Source organism: Cricetulus griseus, chromosome 4 (assembly GCF_003668045.3).
Source record: "Cricetulus griseus strain 17A/GY chromosome 4, alternate assembly CriGri-PICRH-1.0, whole genome shotgun sequence".
NCBI lineage: Eukaryota > Metazoa > Chordata > Mammalia > Rodentia > Cricetidae > Cricetulus > Cricetulus griseus.
This window is the reverse complement of record NC_048597.1, coordinates 215,963,272-215,986,426: the sequence shown is the minus strand read 5'-3', so window position 1 is coordinate 215,986,426 and position 23,155 is coordinate 215,963,272. Positions and strand designations below refer to the sequence as shown.

The following is a 23,155-nucleotide window of genomic DNA, read 5'->3' as shown; positions in this document are numbered from 1 at the left end:
TGACTGACCTGGAACTTGCTCTGTAGACAGTTCACAAAGATCCACCTGCACCTGCTGTGTATTGATATTAAAGGTGTGTGCCTCCAGCGTCAGCACAGATAACAGGAAGTGGAGTGCTAATACTTAGATGAGCCTTAGAAGTGTCACCTTGATGAAATGATCATGTGTTATGGGCCTGGTGTTAATAATGGAAAATAACTTCACCAGGTTTCTTTGGGAATGATGAAAATGACTTTAAATAAGATTATGGCAGTGGTTATTCTATACATTTACTAGAAATCATTGAACTGTACATTTAAAATAGGTAAGTTTTATAGTACTTAACTGAGTTAAGATCCTGACCCCACTGTTGACCAGCTGGAGGTTTTTTGGTTTTTTGTGTGTTTGTTTGTTTTGTTTTTGTGGTTTTTGGAGGCAGGGGTTTCTCTGTGTAGCTTTGGAGCCTATCCTGGCACTCGCTCTAGAGACCAGGCTGGCCTCGAACTCACAGAGATCTGCCTGCCTCTGCCTCCCAAGTGGAGTTTTTTTTTACTCCAACTATGCTGTCATAAACAGACTAATTGCAAGCACATTCTTCAATCATATGTCTCATTCTTGGACCTAGGCTAAATGATAGTCCCCAGTGTGAGACTGTTCTCAACATGCCGGTTGTTTTGTCCTATTCTGATATATTGATTTTTGTTTTATGTTACATTTTATTGTTATCCCTTAGAAGCCTGTGGTTTTCTAATGAGAGACAGAAGTCAGGGGTGGATCTGGATGGGAGGAGATAGGAAGGACCTGGGAGGAATAGAGAGAGGGGAAGCCATAATCTGGATATATTGTGTTAGGGGGGAAAATCTATTTTCAGTCCTACTGCCACAGTTTCCTGAATGCTAGAATTACAGGCATGTGTCACCATACCCGGCAGCTGTTGGTCTTAAAGCTTCTGTCAAACCTGGGCATAAGTTGTATCTACTTACATTCTATTAGTATGACACTTGATGGCTGACAGAGGGCCTCACCTGATAGGAATTCACCACTGCTACTTTAACAGTAGACAGGGAAGTGTATATGATCTACTTGTGGAAAAACTGACTGTGGTGATGCCACTAAAATAATTTATCCTCTGTGGAATTCACATTCTCCCTCTACAAACCAGGAATTGTTAGTGCCTATATTGTGAGGTTGTGAGGTTGGTAGGGTTATTAGGATTATCGCATGATGACATATAAAGTAGGCACTAGCCATTACTGCTGTTGCTATTCTTATTTGTATCTGGCAAACTCTTACCTAACAAAGTCCTATTTGAATATTATCTTTTTCATGGTTCCTGTTCTTTTGTTTGTGCCAACCAACTCTCTGCTTTTGAGGTTAGTTGTTGAAAATTCAGGGCTTTGGCAGTTGAGTGATATGTTTGATTCCTCCCATACCCAGTTCAGATAGGAACTATATTCATATAACAAAGTGTTTCTTCCCTTGTCTTAAGATAGTGAAGACTCCCTTTCCTTTAAAGTCTTTTACATTAGTGCTACAAGTACTCCATGTGTCTAGTTCCTTATTACTCACTGACCATTTCTGGGAAAGGAATTGATAGTTGAATTCTTTTTTAGTTTTGGTTTTAGTTTTTTGAGACCTGGTTTCTCTGTGCATTCCTGGCTGTCCTTGAACTCACTCTGTAGACAGAGATCTGCTGCCTCTGCCCCCTGAGTGCTAGGATAAAAGGCAAGCTGGTAGTGAATTCTTAAAAATCCAACCAAATGAGAATGAGGAACTGTGTAATAAGACTAAGGTTTAGGTACGGTCTATAAATGGCAATGGCTTTGGGCAGTAGTATCCTTTAAACCATTTAACAGGCAATTTCCTTAGTGTGTGTGTGTCTGTTTATGTGTTTTTTGTTTTGGGGGCTTTTTGTTTGTTTGTTTGTTTTTTGTTTTTTGAAGGTCCCTATTCAAGTCAAAGGTGTTGTGGTCCTTGTTAGATGCTTTCTTAGAAGTCACTTCTCAGCCAGGCGGTGATGGCACATGCCTTTAATCCCAATACCTGGAAGGCAGAGGCAGTTGGAGCTCTGTGAGTTTGAGGCCAGCCTGGTCTATAGCGCAGGTTCCAGGACAGCCAGAGCTGTTACACAAAGAAATCCTGTTTCAAACAACAACAAAAGGCACTTCTCAAAGTCACTTCATATATTCTGTCTGTCATCATCAATAAATGGGGTTATTTTCCTTGTTTCTTTCATTTTTTGTCAGGTATTGCTGTATTGGATATTCATTAAGGTTTCTAAAAATGGTTTTGGTCACATTTTAGTCTTTTTTTTTTTTTTTCCTTGCAGTGTAAGGCCAGCACAGGTGGGCATCAGTCTTCTTGTTCATTCTGCAAGGGCCCAAAAGAAGGTGAGTGGGAAAAGTGATGGCTTTTATCTTATACAATAAATGAATTATGTTTGTTTTATTTTAAACATTAGAAATCCCAGGGTCTAGAAAGACGGCTCGGTGCTTTAAAAAATATAAAGTCCTAGCTGGGCAGTGGTTGTAAACACCTTTAATTCCAACAAAAACGAGACAAAACTAACAAAAAAAAAAAAAAGTTAAAAGAAAAAAAAAAAAACAACAGCAACATAAAAGGAAATATATGGTCTTTTCAGGGACCTGAGTTTAGATTCCAGCACCTGTAGGCAGATGTTTCTTTTCCAGTCCCAGCTGCCAGTCCCAAATAACCAGCACAGGCTTGTATTAATTATAAATGCTCAGCTAGTAGCTCAGGCTTATTACTAACTAGCTTTTATATTTCCCATATTCCTTATTTACACTCTGCCATTTGGCAGGTTTATTAGCATGGCATGTTCATCTCCTGCTCCCTCTCACTGGCAACTCCTTTGACTCTGCCCTCTTCCTCCCAGCATTCTCCTAGTCTGGCTCTCCTCCCTAACCTTATTCTGACTGACAGCTAGTTTAAAATATGAAGCAGTACAACAGAAGCATGGTAGAAGGAGAGAACAGATTCTTGATAGTTGTCTCTGACCTCAGCATGTGCACTATGGTCCTCACACACAGGTCACATACATACACACTGATTTAAAAATTTGGAGTTTGAAGCCAACCTGGTCTGCAAAGTAAGTTCTAGGACAGCCAGGGCTGTTACATAGAGAAACCCTGTCTTGGGTGGAAAACAAAACTTGGAGAGAAACAGACATGGTAGTGCATACATTTAATCCCTGTACTCAGGAGGCAGAGATGGGTGGATCTTTTATGAATTTGAGTCCAGCCTTATCTATATAGAGTTCCATGCCAACCAGGGTTACATAGTGAGACCCTGTCTCAAAAATAATGATTTTGTTGTTGTTTTTTGTTTTGTTTTGAGACAGGGTCTTACTATGTAGTGCTGGCTTGAACTCAAAGATCCACCTGGCTCTGCCTTGTGAATGCTGGGACTAAAGGCATGCGCCACCACACCTGGCTATCCTATGTATATTTTTATTGTTGGTCATTATAATCAGGTCCAGCATGTATTAGGATTAATTTGTTGTATGTATGTAAGCATTTATTAAGTGATTAGTTTTGTTCTTTGTTTTTTTTTGTTTGTTTGTTTTGTTTATTTCCAGACAGGGTTTCTCTGTATTGCTTTGGAGGTGGTCCTGGAACTCGATCTGTAGACAAGGCTGATCTCACATCTCCAGTTTTGTTATTAGTTTTAACTTTATTTTATGTAAGACTGCTCTTCTGCTGAGCCGTTTCTCCAGCATCAATCTCTTCAGCCCCATGATTAATTTTTTTCAGATTTATTTATTTTTAATTTATATGTATATTTGCCTACCCACAAGGTCAGAAAAGGATATAGGACTCCCTGGAACTGGGGTTACAGGTGATGATTGTGAGTTGACATATGATGTTGGGGACTGAAACAGGTTCTCTGCCAGAGCAGTAATTGCCCTTAACTGCCCAGCAATCTCTCTAGACCCTGTTTACTTTTTTAAAAATGACCTTTTCTCAAGAACCATCAGAAGATTTTTTTGTAGGTATTTTTGAGATGATATTAAAAACATTGGTCGGTTTCATAAAGTCATAGGTGTTTTCTGTTTAAATTCCTACTGACAGAAGTCAAGCAAGAACTGGTATCCTATCCTCAGCCTCAGAAAACATCCATACCAGTACCCTCAGAAAAACAACCCAACCAACCACGGCCAGCTGATAAGGAACATGAATTCAGAAAGCGGGAAGAAGGACAAGAATCAAGATCAGGACATCAAAAGAGAGACTCAGAAAGATACTTTCCTCACTCTCGAAGAGAAGGGCTTACTTTCCGAAGAGACAGAGAAAAGGAGTCATGGTCTGGAGAGACACGCCAGGATGGAGAGAGCAAAAGTGAGTGGAAATCTCTCAGGTTGTGTGTGTGACACATTGGAAGCATAGGTGGGTGGTTTATACTGTGGCTTCTACCCAGCTATGCACTAGTAAAACTGTACAACCTCAACTGTCTTTACTAGTCAGAGGAATGTATCTTCCACATAGCAGATTGCTTTATTTAAAAAAATGCAGTAAAACATGATTTTTTTGTTTGTAAGTATTGGTAATGAAAAGAAAAGTAGGAAATTATTATTATTATTATTATTTTAAATAAAAATGAACCTTGTGGGGCTGGAGAGATGGCTCAGTAGCACTAACTACTCTTCCAGAGGACCAAGTTCAGTTCCCAGCACCAACATGGCAGCTAACAGCTGTCTGTAACTCCAAGATCTGACACCCTCACACGGACATACATGCAGGCAAAACACCAATGCACATAAAGTAAAAATAAATGACTTATTAAAAAATGTCTTAAAACAAAAAGTACCATTGGTAGAGTGAATTCTTAGAACTTCAAATTTTTATTTGTCTCATATTAATATCTCTATTTGTGTTTGCTTCATTTAGCAATCATGCTAAAACGTATCTACCGTTCCACTCCGCCTGAGGTAATAGTTGAAGTGCTGGAGCCCTACGTCCATCTTACTACTGCCAACGTCCGTATTATCAAGAATAGAACTGGCCCCATGGGTCACACTTACGGCTTTATAGACCTTGACTCCCATGCAGTGAGTTTTTCCTGTTTTTTTGTTTTTGTTTTTTGTTTTGTTTTTAAGAGTTATTTATTTATTATGTATACAACATTCTGCTTCCATGTATATCTGCACACCAGAAGAGGGCACCAGATCTCATAATGGATGGTTGTGAGCCACCATGTGGTTGCTGGGAATTGAACTCAGGACCTCTGGAAGAGCAGTCGGTGCTCCTAACCTCTGAGCCATCTCTCCAGTCCCAAGTTTTTCCTGTTTTAAATGAAGGCTAATGACTAAAGAGCCCTCAGTGATGTTTGGGGAAGCAGGGTGTAGGGGTGCAGGCCTGTAGACCCAGCACACTAGAGGCTGAAGCATGTAAATGACAAGTTCAAAGCTACCCTGTCCTACAAAGTGAGCCCCTGTCTCAACTTATAAAGAGATATGGGGCAGGGGGAATCAGTGAATTCTCTCCTTTGGGACTAATGTTCAATTAGGTAAGCTATTGCCCTGTGTGGATTTCCCAGACGAATCTAAGCATTGAACCCTTCCAACATTTTAGTGTATTTTCTAATTTTTTTTTTTCAGATGATTTTTCAAGACAGGGTTTTTCTGTGTAATTTTTTTTTTCTTCTGGTCCCAAATGGTTTTATAGTGATAATAGTAGGACATTTCCTCTTTTCCCATGAAGTATATAATAGATAATTTTGTTTGTTTTTAAGACTGGGTCTCTCTACATAGCTCTACCTAACTGTCCTGGAACTTACTTGTAAACCAGATTGGCCTCGAAACTCATAGATCCACCTGCCTCTGCCTCCTGAGCATAGAGGTTAAATGTGTGCGCCACCATGCCTAGTTTCAGTAAAGACTTGTGGTTTGAATTTTTAGTTGTAAGGCTCTTTTCTATGAAGATATAAAGATAGTAGTGAGAATGGTTATGTCTTAAATATGCTAAAAAGTCATCAGGTACTCTGTAAATGGGGTCTCATCTGATCATGATTGCAGCCTAAGAGAAGGGGTTTCAGTGTCTGAAATGTATGCCAGAAACCAATATTTATTCTGATCGTAATCCTTCATTAAGATTGGCTTACCTGGGAACTGGAGAAATGGCTCAGCAGTTAAGAGCACTTGCTGCTCTTGTAGAGGAGCCTGGTTTAGTTCCTGGCACCCACACAGTAGCGCACAACTGCCTTTAAGTCTAGTTCTGTGGTATCTGATGCCTCTTCTGACCTTCAGGGGCACTAGGCATGCATAAGGTGCATACATTTAGGCAAAAACACTCTTAAGCATAAAATAAAAATAAATCTTTTTTTTTTTTACGGTGTATTTTTAATTAGACATGGTGGCACAGCCTATAATACCAGCTACCTGAAAGGTTGAGGCAGGAAGATGGCAAGTTCAAGGCCTTCCTGGGCTACAGTGTGAGTTCAAGGCTAGTGTGGGCAACCTCGCTCTATGTTAAAAATTAATAAAAAAAAAAAAAAGTGGAATGTAGCTCAGTGCATGAGGCCTTTGATTCAATATGAGTTCCTTCTCTGTCTCTGTCTCTCACACACACACACCAAATACACACACAAATACACATGTGCACTCACATGCATACTAGTTATTTTTACAAGCTTGCTCTTCTGGTAGGGGCTGGAGATGAGTCAGTGATGAAGAGCATTTGCTGCTTTTCCAGATGAACTGGGTTTGACTCCCAGGACCCACATGTTGGCTCACAACCATCTATAACTTCCTTCCTAAAGAATCTGACTCCTTCCAGCATCTGAAGGCACCAGATGCGTACATGTGCACAGATACACATGCAGGCAGAACACCCATACATGTAAAATTGTGTGTGTGTGTGTGTGTGTGTGTGTGTGTGTGTGTGTGTGTGTGTGTGTGTGTGTGTTGTTTGTTCTTGTTTTGTTGAGGGGTGTTGGGTTTTTTGTTTTGTTTTGTTTTTGCTTTTGTTTTTTATTCCCCAGACTAGGTCTCACTATGTGGCTTTGACTGTCCTGGAAATCTCTCTGTAATTAGACTATCCTCAAAATCAAAGAGATCTGCCTGCCTCTGCCTCTCAAGTGCTGGGATCAAAGGTGTACACCACTATGCTAAGTCACATAAAAATTTAGTTTTAAAAATTATTACCAAAGAGCCGGGCGTTGGTGGCGCACATCTTTAATCCCAGCACTCGGGAGGCAGAGGCAGTCGGATCTCTGTGAGTTTGAGACCAGCCTGGTCTACAAGAGCTAGTTCCAGAACAGCCTCCAAAACCACAGAGAAATCCTGTCTCAAAAAACCAAAAAACAAAACAAAACAAAAAAATTATTACCAAAGCGTTGTGCCTAGCAATTTTATCTTCTAAGAAGGAAAATCCATAATCCATGTTCAGTTCTTTTTCTAAAGATGTAGCCTTTTCTCTTTTGGGTTCAAGTTTGTCTTTGGTTCCTTAGGAAGCTCTTCGAGTAGTGAAGATTTTGCAGAACCTTGATCCACCATTTAGTATTGATGGGAAGATGGTAGCTGTAAACCTAGCTACTGGGAAACGAAGGTAAGACCTCACTTCAGTTTTAGGGAAGAAACTGCTCTTCATGGGTGAGAGACTTCTCAGCATGAGCTCTTTCTATTACATGCTTACACATTTTCTTTTTTGTTTTTCATGACAGGGTTTCTCTGTGTAGCTTTGGAGCCTGTCCTAGAACTTGCTTTGTAGACCAGGCTGGCCTAGAACTCAGAGATCTGCCTGTGAGTGCTGGGATTAAAGGTGTGTGCTGCCACCACCCGGCACATTTTTTCTGTAATGTGCTTTATTCTGACTATAGAATTGTTTTTATTTTTAAATAGTATTTCCACCTGAACATGGTGTTATAGGCCTTTAATTCCAGCACTAAGAAGGCAGAGCAGGTGGATCTCTATGAGATCAAGTTCCAGACCAGCTAAGTTTCCATGCTGAGACCTTGTCTCTAAGTGAATGAATGAATGAATAAATAGTATTTCTGGGTACGCTAGGAATTTGACTGCCTGCTGTCTTTTTTTTTTTTTTTTTTTTCTTTTTTTTTGGTTTTTCGAGACAGGGTTTCTTTGTGTAGCTTTGGAGCCTATCCTGGCACTCGCTCTGGAGACCAGGCTGGCCTCAAACTCACAGAGATCCGCCTGCCTCTGCCTCCCGAGTGCTGGGATTAAAGGCGTGCACCATCATCACTGCTCAGATTGTTTGGTTGGTTGGTTGGTTTTGGGGTTTTTTGGCAAAATTTCTTGCTATAGCCCTTACTGGTCCAGGGAAGTCTCAGAGTCACAGCAGTCCCCCTGCCTCAGTCTTCAGAGTGCAAACATTACAGCCATGAGCCAACACACCTGGCTGATGTGTTTAAATATTGGGGTGGGGTGGGGGGGCACGCCTCTCAGCTTATCTCATTCTTTAGAATCCTAAATAAATGTATAGCCTTCCCATTTTTCTAAACACAATCATCCTGGAATGTTACTCTTTACTTCTATACTCATCTTGACCAAAGGTATTAACGAGGAGATAACACATCAGAGAGAAAAGTTTACAGAGATGGTGCAGCTTTTCTCTAGCACCTCTCTAGTAGTTTGTTTTGCTCCAACAAATTTCCTTGCCTGGATTGCACTGCTATTCCACTCAAGTACCTGGATCCCCCAACCTGCTTGTTTTCTGGGTTGGTATCTGCTTTTCCTACACATTGAGGACGATAGTTTTGTAGGGTTACACATTCCTCAGGCACCTTTTGCTCAGGCTTTTGATATGTCATGTTTTATGTTGCAGAAATGATTCTGGGGACCATTCTGACCACATGCATTACTATCAGGTAGGAAAATGTCCTTTTAAAACCTTGAGGTGACTAAAAGGATAGCTATTGAGGTTAATGATTGTTGTACCGTTCCTTAATTCTAACTTGACTTTCTCTGCTAGGGTAAAAAATATTTCCGAGATAGGAGAGGAGGAAACAGAAATTCAGATTGGTCCTCAGATACAAATCGACAAGGGCAACAGTGTAAGTTAACTTTTGTTTTGTTTTTCTTTTTGTTTTGTTTTTTTGTTTGTTTGTTTTCTTTTATTGATCTTGACTGGTTAGTTATTACTTAAAACTGGGTAGTCACAAATGTAGCAAAAAGACTGTTAACTGGGGGCACTCACTCAAGGAGAATATACCTTGTGTAGGCTCTGCACCTATTTGAATTAGCCACCCTAACTCCCTAATTATTTCTTTATTCTTTGTAAGCCCTCAGTGGTAATTTCATTAGACAGGAACTAATGCTGGCTCTGGTTTTATTCCATGTAGCATCCTCTGACTGCTACATATATGATTCTGCTACTGGCTACTACTATGACCCCTTGGCAGGAACTTACTATGACCCCAACACCCAGGTTAGTTTTTTGGTTTTTTGGTTTTTTGGGTTTTTTTGCTTTATTTACATTGTCAGTAATCCTTTTGAGAAAAGTACTCATCGTATGTTACTCTGAGTATTTTATTCTCTGGATGCTCATTACTTGAAAGTGGAAAAGTTTATGGAATCTAATCTGTTGCCTATGTGGAAAATCATTGGTGACCTAAATGTGTACTAACCCCTGAAATGGGTTCTTAGATTGTTATGGGTTCTTCACCTTATAAAAGTGCCATTCTGTTCCCTTGAAGGTAGCTGTGTTCCTTAAACCTGAAATTCTAGAAAAGCAAACATTCTATAGACTTACTTCTTTCTTACTGTGTCACAGCAAGAAGTCTATGTGCCCCAGGACCCTGAGTCACCAGAGGAAGAAGAGAGCAAGGAAAAGAAATCCACCAGTCAAGGAAAGTCAAGTAGCAAGAAAGAAACATCTAAAAGAGATAGCAAAGAGAAAAAAGACAGAGGAGTAACAAAGGTCAGACAACTTGTTAGTCTGCTATCTTTTATCACATAATTACATGTAAAATAGAGGCATTGTGAACAGAGGGGATCTAGGTTTAAGGTATAAAGTCACTTTAAAAATTCTCAAAGGGCAGTGATGGTGCACACCTTTAATCCCAGGTCTCAGGAAGTAGAGGCAGGTGAATTTCTGAGATCTAGGCCAGCCTGGTCTGCAGAATGAATTCCAGGACAACGGTGGGGGGGGGGGGGGGTAATACACTGATGAACCTCTAATTGCTCTTCCAGAGGACCCAGGTTCAATGGTAAATGTCTGTGTTTTCTGATGGTCTTAGGTGACCCCTGTGAAGTGGTTGTTAGTCCTCAAAGGAATCATGATCCACAGGCTGAAAAACCATGGCTCTTGCATCTGGAGAAATGGCTTAGTGGTTAAGAGCACTTGCAGGACCTGGATTCTGTTCCTAGTATACATAAGTCAACCTATTACCATCTGTAGCTCCGTATCTGGGAATCCAACACCTCTCTTCTGGCCTCTGAGGACACTGGGCATGCACATGGTGTGTGTGCTCAAGCTCACACACACTCCAACACTCATACATACATACATACGTACGTAGGCAAAACACTATAAACATATAAAATAAACACAAATCTTTACAAAAACAATTTAGCCCTGGCATGGTGGTACATACATTTTATCCCAGCACTACAGAGGCAGGTAGATCTTTGAGGTCAAAGTCAGCCTAGTCCACATAGTGAGTTCCAGAACAGCTTGGGTTGTGTAGAGACCTGATCTCTCATTCATGAATGAATGAAATAATTAAATAAAAGTTTATTGGGTGTAGTAGTTCCCTTACCTTTAACCCCATATAGTAGCTGTCTTCGTTTTACAAATGAGAAAAATATAACTCAAGTTAGGCGTGATATCATATCCCTATGATCCCACTACTCAGGATTCTGGGACAGGAGGATTGCCAAAAGTTCTAGGACAACCAGGACCTAATTTCAAATATTAAGCAAACAACAACAACAACAACAAAAGAAAACAGGAGACAGAGGCAGGCAGAGCTATACAGAGAAACTGTCTCAAAAAAAGTTTGTTTGTTTTTTTAAAAAACAAGAGCTGGCGCCATGGCACACACCTTTAATCCCAGCACTCAGGAGGCAGAGGCAGGTGGATCTCTGTGAGTTCGAGACCAGCCTAGTCTACAGGAGCTAGTTCCAGGACAGCCTCCAAAGCCACAGAGAAACCCTGTCTCGAAAAAACAAAAAAAACAAGGGCTGTCAAGATTCCTTAGTGAGTAAAGTGCTTGCTGCTAAGCCTGATGATATGAATCCCCAGGACCCACACGATAGAAGGAGAAACCTTTCCAGCAAGTTGTCCTCTGACCTTCATATTCAAGCCATTGTGTGCATGTAGACAGACACACAAAATAAATATAATTTTAAAATGTTATTTTTTAATGACAACTCAAATCCCAACATCTGGGGGGTGGGGGGGTCTTGACAGGGTTTCTCTGTGTAACAGCCCTAGCTGTCCTGAAACTTGCTCTGCAGACGAGTCTGGCTTTGAACCACAGAGATCCACCTGCTTCTACCTCCTGAGTACTAGGATTAAAGTCATGCGCCACCACTCCTGGGTCACCTCATATCAGTTATGTATTAGTGAAAATGAATGAATTTGTTTGAGGTTCAATTTGTAACTTCTTTTCCACTTCCTGGTATTTCCACTTGTCTAAAAACAGAAAAAGAAAAGAGAGACTTACCCTTGTCACTTTTGTGCCTCTAAGAACTTAAACTTGAGAATCATGCTTCCTTTGCGCTTAGTTTCTGTCTCTACCTCTAACATATTCTTTTTTTAATTATTTATTTGTATTGTATGTACATTGGTGTTTTGCTTGCATATATGTCTGTGTGAGGGAGTTGAATCTCCTGGAACAGGAGTTACAGACAGTTGTGATCTGCCATGTGGGTGCTAGGAATTGAGCCCAGGTCCTTTGGAAGAGCAGCCAGTGCTCTTAACTGCTCAGCCATCTCTCCAGCCCCCCTCTAACATACTCTTAATCCTTTTGAGGATAGTAATGCCTTTTAGAATCTACGAGGGTTGTAAATAGAGGCTGAATAAAACAATGCTGTATATCAATACCTCATCTAGTACCTAAATGTTTGTACACACACAATTACACTAGTGTTTCGCTGGGTGTTTATTTGTTGGTGCTGAGGGTTTTACTGGGGTCCATGAAATGCTGTATAAGTGGTCTGCTGCTTATCTACTCCAAACCCAAATGTTACACTTTCAAAGGTCTGCATTTCAAAAATCACTATAATGTTGAACATGCTTAAAGATTTGGAAAACTAGGATGATTTTAACAAAACTAACTCATTAACACATTTTTATTAGTGATTATTATATAAAAATTACCTTTGTCGTTGGCCAGTTTCAAGAAAGTACAAGTGAGGGGAAGTCCCCCCCAGAAGATGTTTTTAAGAAGCCCCTGCCTCCTACTGTGAAGAAGGAAGAGAGTCCCCCTCCAGTAAGGCTAATTCTGATTTCGTGGGCTGGTCTGGGAGGGAAATGAACCCCAAAGGTTCCTGCCTCTGTCTGGTTTTGGTCCCTTGATTCTCTGTGTATCCCAAGTAAGAATTCCTCTTGCATATAAATAGTAGGAAACTTTGCTGCCTGCTATCAGGGGGGTTACTGATTAATCAGAGGCTTTTGTCTGATTTCGTTCCTTTACCTTTTGGTTTTCTCATCACCCTGGGTATTAACTCCTCCTTTTTCTTTTTTTTTTCCTTTTTTAATTAGTACGTGCGTGCGTGCGTGCGTGCGTGCGTGCGTGCGTGCGTGCGTGTGTGTGTGTGTGTGTGTGTGTGTGTGTGTGTGTGTGTGTGTAAGTAAGTAAGTATAAAAAGGACAACTTTATGGGACTCAGTTGTCTCCTACCTTTATGTGGGTTTCAGAGATTAAATTCAGCCAGGCTTACATAGCAAGTACATTTACCTGATGATCCATCTCACTACTCCTCCTGTTTCCTTTATAAGTCATGGTCTTGTCAATTCTTTCCTTTTCTAAGTTTTCCTGCCCTTTACAAAGTCAAACTCAGTTGTGCCACTTACATTTAGAAGATGAACATCAAAAGTGGACATGTTCCAAACCCAGTCATTTAGAACAATGAAAAAAAAAAGCCGGGCGGTGGTGGCGCACGCCTTTAATCCCAGCACTTGGGAGGCAGAGGCAGGTGGATCTCTGTGAGTTCGAGACCAGCCTGGTCTACAGGAGCTAGTTCCAGGACAGCCTCCAAAGCCACAGAGAAACCCTGTCTCCAAAAACCAACAACAAAAAAAAGAACAATGAAAGGAGATATCCTTATCAGAATATTCCCAAATGTAAGTTAAACTTTTTATAAGCCCTGGCCTTTTCTTTTCAGCCTAAGGTGGTAAACCCATTAATTGGTCTCTTGGGTGAATATGGAGGAGACAGTGACTATGAGGAAGAAGAGGAAGAGGAACAGGCCCCTCCGGTGCAGCTTCGCACAGCACAGCCTCAGCAGCGGGAGGAGCTGACTAAAAAAGAGAATGAAGAAGACAAACTCACTGACTGGAATAAACTGGCTTGTTTACTCTGCAGAAGGCAGTTTCCCAATAAAGAAGTTCTTATCAAACACCAACAGCTGTCAGACCTGCACAAGGTATTTCAGGAAGAGTCCATGACCGCTTCAATTTTTACCATTGCTCCAAATGAAGATACTTAAGCCTCCTTTGTTTTTATCATCCCAGGTTGAGTGCATGATAAGTGTGTGGTCACAGTGTTCCAGGGCACTTATGTGGAAGTCAGAGAACTATGGTCAAGTCAACTCTTTCCTTCCATCTTTACATGAGTTCTGTGAATCAGATCACCATGGCTTGCATAATGAGCACCTTTACCCACTGAACCATTTTGCTGGTTCATGCTTCCATTTTTTGTTGTTGTTGTTGGTGGTGGTTTTTGTTTTGGTTTGGTTTTGGTTTTGGTTTTTCAAGACAGGGTTTCCCTGTGTGGCTTTGGATCCTGTCCTGGAAGTTTTCTATAGACCAGGATGGCCTAGAACTCACAGAGATCCGCCTGCCTCTGCCTCCCAACTGTGTACTACCACTGCCTGTCGAGTTTTTCTTCTTTCAGGGCTTTGGTGCTCCTTTTTTATCCCTGGGCCTGTGGAATGGTATCTAGTGATTGGGGTGATGGATGGGAAACTGATAGGCAGACTGTGGGGCTTGTGAGTTTCTTTTCTGGTTTGTCAAGACCCTCTCTCTCATTGTTTTCACCTTAAAGAAAGGTAAACCATGGGCTAGAGAAATGGTTCAATGATTGTCTCAGTCAGTGTTGCACCATGACCATGGCAACTCTTATAAAGGAAAACATTTAATTGGGGTTGGCTTAGAGTTTCAGGGGGTTAGTCCATTATCATCATGGTGGGAAGCATGGTGGCACACAGACGGACATGGCACTAGTGAGGTGGCTAAGAGTTCCACATCCAGATCAGTAGGCAGCAGGAAGAGAGCAAGACACTGGGCTTGTCTTGAGCATTTGAAACCCCAAAGCACAACCCCCAGTGACACACTTCCTCCTGTAAGGCTGTACCTACTCCAAGGCAGCACTTCCCAATCCTCTGCCCTAATTACCACACATTTAAACACTTGAGCCTGTGGAGACCACTCCTATTCAAACCACCACAGTGGTTCAGAGTACCAGCTGCTCCTGCAGCAGTCTCAGATTTGATTACCAGCACCCATGTGGAGGATCACAGACATCTGTAACTCCAGTCCCAGAGGGTTCGTACATATACATAAAAAAAAAAAAAAAGATAAACCAGATTTTTTTTTAAGATTTATTATGTACACAGTGTTCTGCCTGCAGGCCAGAAGAGGGCACCAGATCTCGTTATAGATGGTTGTGAGCCACCATGTGGTTGCTGGGAATTGAACTCAGGTTGTTTGGAAGAGCAGCCAGTGCTCTTAACCTCTGAGTCATTGCTCTGACCCGATAAACCAGATTTTTATCTTCATTTTGGCAAAAATAGAATGAAATTCTCTTATGTGTTTTTCTATATAATCTGTGTGATGGAACTAAGGCAGAACCAGTTAGAGGTTGTTCATTGGAGGGTATAATAGTCATTTTTCAGAGTCAGTCAAAACAAAACAGCTGAAGTCGTACGCACCATTTAGGAAAGCCCTAGAAGTATTTCTAGAACTGTTATGTTGTTTTTCCTAGACCTTTACTCATAAAATTTCCTCTTTTCTCAGCAAAACCTGGAAATCCACCGGAAGATAAAACAGTCTGAGCAAGAGCTAGCCTATCTGGAGAGGAGAGAACGTGAGGTAAACATTGGCTAACTATTTAGTTTTTAAACCACTTGAAAAAGTGAAGGATTGCCAGGAGGTGGTGGCACACTCTTTTAATCCCAGCACTTAGGAGGCAGAGAACATCCTGGTCTACAGAGGAAGTTCTAAGACAACCAGTGCTATGCAGAGAAACCCTGTCTTAGGGAAGAAAAAAAAAAGTGAAGGATTGTTAGATAGGGCTACTAAAATAATATCTCTTACTATTTTAAAGGATAAATTGGAGGAAGTAGCTTAGTCCAAATGGACTAGCTACTTAAACTGCACAGTTAGGCAGACTCACTCCTCCAGTTACAGAGCCCATGATGAGCCTCAGGCAAATCTGTTTGAGACAGGTTTCTCTGTTTAGCCCTGGCTGTCCTGGAATGCCTCTGCCTCCCGAGTGCTGGATTTAAAGGTGTGTGGCTCACTAACTACAGAGCTAGTTCCAGGACAGCCAGGACTATTTCAGAGAAACCCTGTCTCGAAAAATAAAAATTTAAAAGAGAGAGAGAGAGAGAGAGAGAGAGAGAGAGAGAGAGAGAGAGAGAGAGAGAGAGAGTGTGTGTGTGTGTGTGTGTGTGTCACTACCACCCAAGCTGCCTCAGGCGAATGTTATGTGATGATTAAGAATATAATTATCGATAATCGGTGGTGGTTCACACCTTTAATCCCAGAACTCGGGAGGCAGAGGCAGGCAGATCTCTTGAGTTCCAGGCCAGCCTGGTCTATAGAGCAAGTTCCAGGTCATGTTCCAAAGCTATACAGAGAAACCCTGTTTCAAAAAATAAAAATAAAAAAGAATACATTTATGAGTGCTGGAGAGATGACTCAGAGGTTAAGAGCACTGACTGCTCCCCAGGAATCACATGGTGGCAGCTCACAACCATCTATAATGAGATCTGGTGCCCTCTTATGGTGTTCAGGCATCATGTAGGCAGAACACTGTATACCTAATAAATAAAATATTTTTTTTAAAAAAAAGGGATACACTCATGAGCCAGGTAGTGGCGCATGCCTTTAATCCCAACACCCAAGAGGAAAAGGCAGGCATATCTCCCTGAGTTCGAGGCCAGCCTGGTCTACATAGTGAGTTCCAGGACAACAAGGGCTACATAGAGAAACCCTGTCTCAAACCCCCTCCTCCAAAAAAGAAAAAAAATACATTTGTGGGGGCTAGAGAGATGGGTAAGAGAGTTACTGCTATAACAGATGACCTAGGTTCATTTTCCAGCACCCATGAGAGGCACCTATAACTCCAACTCCAGGAGGATATAAAACATCTGGTCTCTACAGGCACTTTTACTCCTATGCATTACATACACAGACCCGTACATATACATATAATTAAAAATAAATTATTAGGCTGGGCAGTTGTGGCATACACCTTTAATCCCAGCACTCAGGAGTCAGAGACATGTGGTTTCTATGAGTTCGAGGCCAGCCTGGTCTATTGAGCTAGTTCTAGGAAAGCCTACCAAAGAAACCTTGTCTTTGGAAAACCAAAAATCAATAAATTGCCTGGCAAGGTGACTTATGCCTTTGATTAGAGCAGTAAGGAGGCAAAAGAAGCTGGATTTCTGTGATTTCAAGGCCACCCTGATCTACATGACGTTCCAGGCTAGCCAAGGCCTTAGTGAGATCCTGAGACATGAGCCTGTAGGTTAAGATATCTTTATTCAGATAATACCAGCCAAGCGCAAGCCACAGCATGCCCTGAGGCAGCAAGGTAGGGAGGCCAGAGAGAAGGGAGCTCCCACGTGTCTCCCACTCCTTAAGAACCCCCCACATGTCATCCTGAACATCCCCTGACCACACCATGACAGGCATGATTAAGCACACCTGTAGCTAGCCCTGTCTCAATTTTTCTTTCTTTCCAAAGCAGGGTCTTATTGTAGCTTTGACTGTCCTAGAACTTGCTTTGTAGACCAGGCTAGCCTTGAACTCACAGAGATCTGCCCACCTCTTCCTCCTGAGTGCCGGGATTAAAGGTGTTATACCCAGCTTTCAAATTTTTAAAATTTATTTAAGATAAAAAAGAAAAGAAAAAGCTGGGAATGCTGGCTCTTCCCTGTAGTTCCCGTGCTTGGAGGTTGAGGCAGGAGGAATACAGTGAGATCAAGACCAACTAAGCTACAAGGTGAGGTCCTGTCTCATAAAAATGATGATAAAGCTCATGCGCAGGCAGCACTTGGGAGTCTGAAGTGAGAAGCTGGCATGATCTCATATCCTGTGAGCATAGCAGGACCTGTGTCCCTAACCCTAAACTACCCCTAACGTAACACCCGACTATGTGAGAGCTTCCCCTCCCATCTGCTCTTCTGTTCCCCACAGGGAAGGTTTAAAGAAAGAGGAAACGATCGAAGAGAAAAGCTCCAATCTTTTGATTCTCCAGAAAGGAAACGGATTAAATACTCCAGGGAAACTGACAGGTATGACAGATTTTCAGCTGCAGCCTGGAGAGCTAATGATAGAACTATCTTCTGCAAATGCTCTACTACTTTCTCTCTCAGAGAGATGTGATGTTATTAGAAGCCAGTTTTATCTGTGCTCCATGGACATAAGACCCACCATGACTGTTTGATCCTCTTGTCTTTACACCGAAAATATGTGTGCCTAAAGTACTTTTGTATTGAAAGCCAGGGCTACAGTTGTTGTCTTCAAAACTCTGTGTCTGTAATACCGGTACCTCTATTACAAGCCTAGTAATTGGACTATTTCTCTTGGAATCTCCATTCTCACAGTTGCATACTGAAGTAATTGGTTGGCTGCTGCTATGTATAACCTCTTAACTTCCTCTGTTTGTTTCCAGTCAAACAGTTCCCAAGTTATAAACGCCATAATTATATCAAATCTGCTGAAAATCCATGATGTATTGCCACTGTACTAAGTACAAAAAATACTCAAGTGGACAAGCCATATATTATCATTGGTTCTATGTCCAAAGAATAGAGTAGACTTAAGTCATGATGTGTCTCGTAGGAAAGCCAGTAAGAAGGGAACAGGGGAGTGTTTCAATTGGAGAAATCTATATATAATAGGATTCTTTTTTTTTTTTTTTTTAAGGAGCTCATGATTCATTTGACCTGTGACATAGATAAATAGTTGGAGTATGTTGCTGAGTGGCAGAAAATAAGGCTGCCCAACAGATTAGAGGCCAATTCATCTTCAATACTTTCTTTGAAACTAGCAGGAAATCATTAAAGTGGGGTATTATTAATCTATTTTAGAGATTATTAAACATAAAGAAGATAAGCTTCAAGAGAGAATATGATGATGCTTATGTTGTGGTTCTAATGAGAAATGGTTGCCAAAGGCAAGCTCTGACTAGATCAGAGAAAAAACGCTCTATCTACCAGGTTTTCTGATTGGTGGGCTTGAAGATTCTTAGGTTTCTGTTGGGTGTTTATATAGCAAGAGGATATCTGAGGCTGTGAAAGGAAAGGAGGAAAAAAAGGGACAAAAAGATTCATGAGCAGGCCGGGTGGTGGCGCATGCTTTTAGTCCTAGCACTCGGGAGGCAGAGGCAGTCAGATCTCTGTGAGTTCAAGACCAGCCTGGTCTACAAGAGCTTGTTCCAGGACAGCCTCCAAAGCCACAGAGAAACCCTGGCTGTCCTAGAACTACCTCTATAGAGCAGGCCGACCTAGAGCTCACAATGATCTGCCTACCTCTGCTTCTCAAATCCTGGGATTAAAGTTGTATGCTCCCACACCGGAATCTTTTTTCTTTATACTATAGCTATGTCAATTAGTGATTAAATTCCTAATTAAGTCTTGTCCCCTCATTCTGACTCACCTGTAAACTGGGCTCTTGGGGAGGGAGGGAGCTTTACTGGAACTCACTGTGTAGACTAGGCTGGCCTCAAACTCACAGAGATCCTCCTGCCTTTACCTAGAGTCCTGGGATTTAAAGGTGTGTGCCATCATACCCAGCTAAACTGGATTCTTTACTCCCGGTCTCATTCCTTCTCATTTTTTTTAATGGAATGGGAGTTTATTAAAGATATTTTGTAAAGGATTTATGTATTTGAGGATTAGAGAAATGGTTATGAGTACTATTGTTCTTATAGAGGACTCAGTTTCAGTTCCAAGCACCCACAGATTGGCTTCCAACTGTAAATAACCCCAATTCAGGGAATCTGGTGCCTCCTCACCTGTGAGGGAGGGCTCTAAGCATACCTGGTACATATATATGCAACCAAAAGGTTCATACACATAAAATGGGTAAGTCTAAGAAAATTAAGACTGTATCATTTATTTTATGTGTTTGTGTGTATGGAAGTTGTATGAGCATTCAGGTGCCCATAGAGGCCAGAAGAGGGTGCTGAATTCCCTGAAACTAGAATTAAAAGCAGTTTTGAGCCACCTGTTATGGGTGCTGGGAACTGAGCCTGGGTCTTCTGTAAGAGCAGCAAGTGCTCTTAAGTGCTGAGTATCTCTTCTGACCTATTAAAGATATTTTAAAATAGATTTTTTTTGGTTTTGGTTTTTCAAGACAGGGTTTCTCTGTGTTGCCCTGGCTGTCCTGGAACTCTGCCCTATAGACCAGGCTAGCCTTGAACCCACAAAGACCCTCCTGCTTCTGACTCCCACGTACTGGGATTAAAGGCACTCACCACCACACCCAGCTAAAATAGATTTTTTTCTTTTCTTAAGCACAAGTGTTAAGAGAAAGAGAGGGGTCCTGATAAGATGTACCCTATTAGTTGAAGGCAACTCTTTCTCCTATTCTTATATTTTTGGTTCTGAGCCTAGCCTTTAACAGCTGAACCATCTCTCCAGCCCTTCTTCTATTTTTAATCCATTTTCTATTACCAAAATTGTCTGGTGTACAGAAGCTTGACTTTTGTTGTGTTGAGGATGGAACAACAACGGAGCCCTTGCCTAGCATGCCTGAGTCCCTAGGTTCAATCTCTAGCACCACAAAGATCAAGCAAACAACATTTTTTTATTGTTCTATGCATGTGAATGTTTCGCCTGTCTGTATGTCTGTGTACCAAGTGCATACAGTGCCAACTCAGACCACAAGAAGATAACAGATCAACTCAAACAGGAGTTATGGACAATTGGGAGCTACTGTGTGTGTACTGGGAGTCGAATCCAGGTTCTCTGAAATAGCAGCCAGTGCTCTTAACCACTCAGGCAGCCCTCCCACTCTAATAAATAAATTTTAAAAAGAAAGACAGAAAGAAGTCTGTGTCCTTTTTGTAAGGTGAGAGTATAGAGGCCTTGCCTAACATATCTGAGACCCTTGGTTTGATTCCCAGAATAGCAAAGAAACAAAATGATGAAACAGTATTAGCTATTTTTGAATACATGTGTTACCTAATGAGAGGCTTGACCTACAAGGTTTCTTTGCCTAAAGTATCAAGTGTGATGTAGTATTCACAGCATTTTTTGTTTCATTTTTACAATCAGATGTTATAGCTTTACATTTATCAGTGCCTGCTACCCCTCACTAGACAAATCAGCTCACTTGCTAGCTCATTAGCCTCCTTTGTCCAGATCCATTCAGATGTGTCATCTTGCTTAAGTCCCTTTCACTTTTGGTGATGACTGTTTGTGTGTCCTCTGTTATATTTCTATAGTGCATATCCACTGTTGCCACATCTCTGATTGATCTCTTTACTGTCCTCTAAGCATCTATTGGTAATGTTTTCATGTTTTCCCATGATCGGGGCCCTATCTTATCACCTCTGCACCCCTAGAACAAACCTAGTTAGTTACGTGGATATCAAGTTTTGCTTAATATACTTTATAGGAAACAGGTCTCAACCAAGAGGTCGGCAGGTCACCTGGAAAATGGTGGTAGAAGTATATCTGTTTTTCTTATAGTGATCGTAACCCTGTTGATAAAGAAGACACTGACACTAATAGCAAAGGAGGCTGTGCCCAGCAAGCCGCTGGCTGGAGGAAAGGGACAGGCCTGGGATATAGCCATCCTGGATTAGGTTCTTCAGAGGAGGTGAGATGAATTCTGTCTTCCTGGGAGTTATATGATCATAGAATAGACTTAACTTTTACTATCTGGCCTCTCAGCATATGCACAAAATAGAGGTCAGAGGACAATTTCTAGAAATGAGTTCTTCCACCATGTAGGGATGAAACTAGGTTGTCAGGTTTAGTGGCAGTGCCTTTCTGCACTGATCCAACTCACCATCCCCTCCCCTCCATCCTGTGTTATAACTTGCTGTGCTGAGTTCTTGGTGATTTCCCTGACAGTGAGAAGAAGGCAGAGTTGTTAGAATAGAGTCTATCATACTTTTATATAAAGAGTAAGCAGTGAGGACAGTTTAGGAGCCAGGAAGCTTAAGAGTAAAGGGTCATTTGGTTAAAGAACCGGGAGGGCTAGTGGCTGTGGCTTAGGAGTAAAGTACTCACTTCTCAAGCCTGATTACTGATTTAAAAAAAAAAAGGGCTTGGGGCTTTGAGGAACACAAGGAACTAAAAAGAGCCAGGGAGCCAGTAGAGACCCCTGTCTATGAGAGGGATTGTCAGCAGAGGTCTTTGATAACTAAGATATGGGGATCATGAAGTTGTCATAGTTCCCTGGAAGAACATAGCTCCTTATATTTCAGGAAGAGCCCCTGGAAAAGTTAATCATAGGAAATATTGCCCATTTGGGTAAGGTTGGGTCTCTGAAATTGCCAGCCTTCAAAGACTGACTCATCTCATTCCTGTTAAAACTAATGTGTCTAACATTGACGCCTTTATTTGAAATCATGGCATTGTGATACTCCTTATCCAAAGATCTCACTTCACTCTGTGTTCTTCAGACTGAAGGCCGGATGAGGGGACCTGGTGGTGCCCCAGGAAGAACCAGCAAGAGACAGTCCAATGAAACTTACCGAGATGCTGTTCGAAGAGTTATGTTTGCTCGATATAAAGAACTCGATTAAGAGTGGAGACACCCCACAGGACACAACCTCCTTCTTGTTTTGTTTGTCCATCTCTTCTTTCTTTTGTTTTGTTACTGTTCTTGCTGCTAGAACTTTTTTAAATAAACTTTTTTTCAATGGTGACTGAATTCTGATAATTTTTTTCTTTCCACAATGGATAAAGAACAGAGCTAATGATAAGAAGTAGAAAATGCCTCCATATGGGCACATCTGATGCTGAAATGGTCAGCTAGTGCTGCGTTGAGCTGGGGAACACTGCCTGCTGTCAGAGTAAGAGAGTGAACATAGCTAACGTGATGCTGTCAGGCTTTTAGATTCATGTTCCTAATCTAATCAGTGAGAAGAGCCTTCTCTCTCCCTCTCTCTTAGTTTTTCAAAATAGGGTTTCTCTGGGTAGCCCTGGCTGTCCTCTGTAGTCCAGGCTGGCTTCAAACTCACAGAGATCCATCTGCCTCTGCCTCCCGAGTGCTAGGATCATAAGGCATGCACCACCACTGCCTGCCATGGGCCATGAGAAGAGCCTCTCTTTGCTTACGATTTTTGTTAACTGTTAAGGCACAGCACATTTTCATATGTAGGTTTACTAGTTAAAGATTCAGAAGTCCTCTTTGGCCCACCTCCAAGAATGTGGGGAAATAAAATCCTACAGCCCCTTTTCTGAGTGCTTTTATTTCTGTGTTTTATAGATCACTTCATGTTGGTCTATCTCTCCAAAGTAAGTTTTTTGTTTTGTTTTTAAAGCCTGCATGATGACACATGCCTTTAATTCCAACACTCAAGAGGCAGAGGCCTCTTGATATGCATGATTTTTTTGTTTTGTTTTTTGTTTGTTTGTTTGTTTGTTTGTTTGTTTGTTTTTCCAGACAGTGTTTTTCTATGTAGAACAGTCCCAGCTGTTCTGGGACTCGCTCTGTAGACCAGGCTGGTCTTGAACTCACTGAGATACATCTGCCTCTGCCTCTCAAGTGCTGGTTGGTTTTAAAGGAATGTGCCACCTCCACTCTTCGATCTCCTTAAATTTAAAGCCAGCTAGACTCACTATG

General features: G+C 41.5%; 1 protein-coding gene across 6 annotated transcripts in view; it reads left to right on the top strand.

Moving 5' to 3' along the window:
* The window catches only part of Rbm6 (RNA binding motif protein 6), an 89,529-nt gene extending 67,294 nt beyond the window's left edge, over nucleotides 1–22,235 (top strand). For all 6 annotated transcript variants that reach the window (XM_027414496.1, XM_027414497.2, XM_027414498.2 and 3 more), the window contains 14 exons: nucleotides 2,309–2,369; nucleotides 4,071–4,337; nucleotides 4,887–5,047; nucleotides 7,447–7,544; nucleotides 8,778–8,820; nucleotides 8,925–9,006; nucleotides 9,295–9,380; nucleotides 9,726–9,872; nucleotides 12,295–12,390; nucleotides 13,285–13,545; nucleotides 15,137–15,211; nucleotides 17,546–17,643; nucleotides 21,049–21,178; nucleotides 21,990–22,235. In XM_027414496.1, the coding sequence (XP_027270297.1) occupies nucleotides 2,309–2,369; nucleotides 4,071–4,337; nucleotides 4,887–5,047; nucleotides 7,447–7,544; nucleotides 8,778–8,820; nucleotides 8,925–9,006; nucleotides 9,295–9,380; nucleotides 9,726–9,872; nucleotides 12,295–12,390; nucleotides 13,285–13,545; nucleotides 15,137–15,211; nucleotides 17,546–17,643; nucleotides 21,049–21,178; nucleotides 21,990–22,112 (1,728 nt within the window). In that variant the 3' untranslated portion in view covers nucleotides 22,113–22,235. The remainder of the gene's footprint in view (nucleotides 1–2,308; nucleotides 2,370–4,070; nucleotides 4,338–4,886; nucleotides 5,048–7,446; nucleotides 7,545–8,777; nucleotides 8,821–8,924; nucleotides 9,007–9,294; nucleotides 9,381–9,725; nucleotides 9,873–12,294; nucleotides 12,391–13,284; nucleotides 13,546–15,136; nucleotides 15,212–17,545; nucleotides 17,644–21,048; nucleotides 21,179–21,989) is intronic.
* The last annotated feature ends 920 nt before the right edge of the window (nucleotides 22,236–23,155 follow it).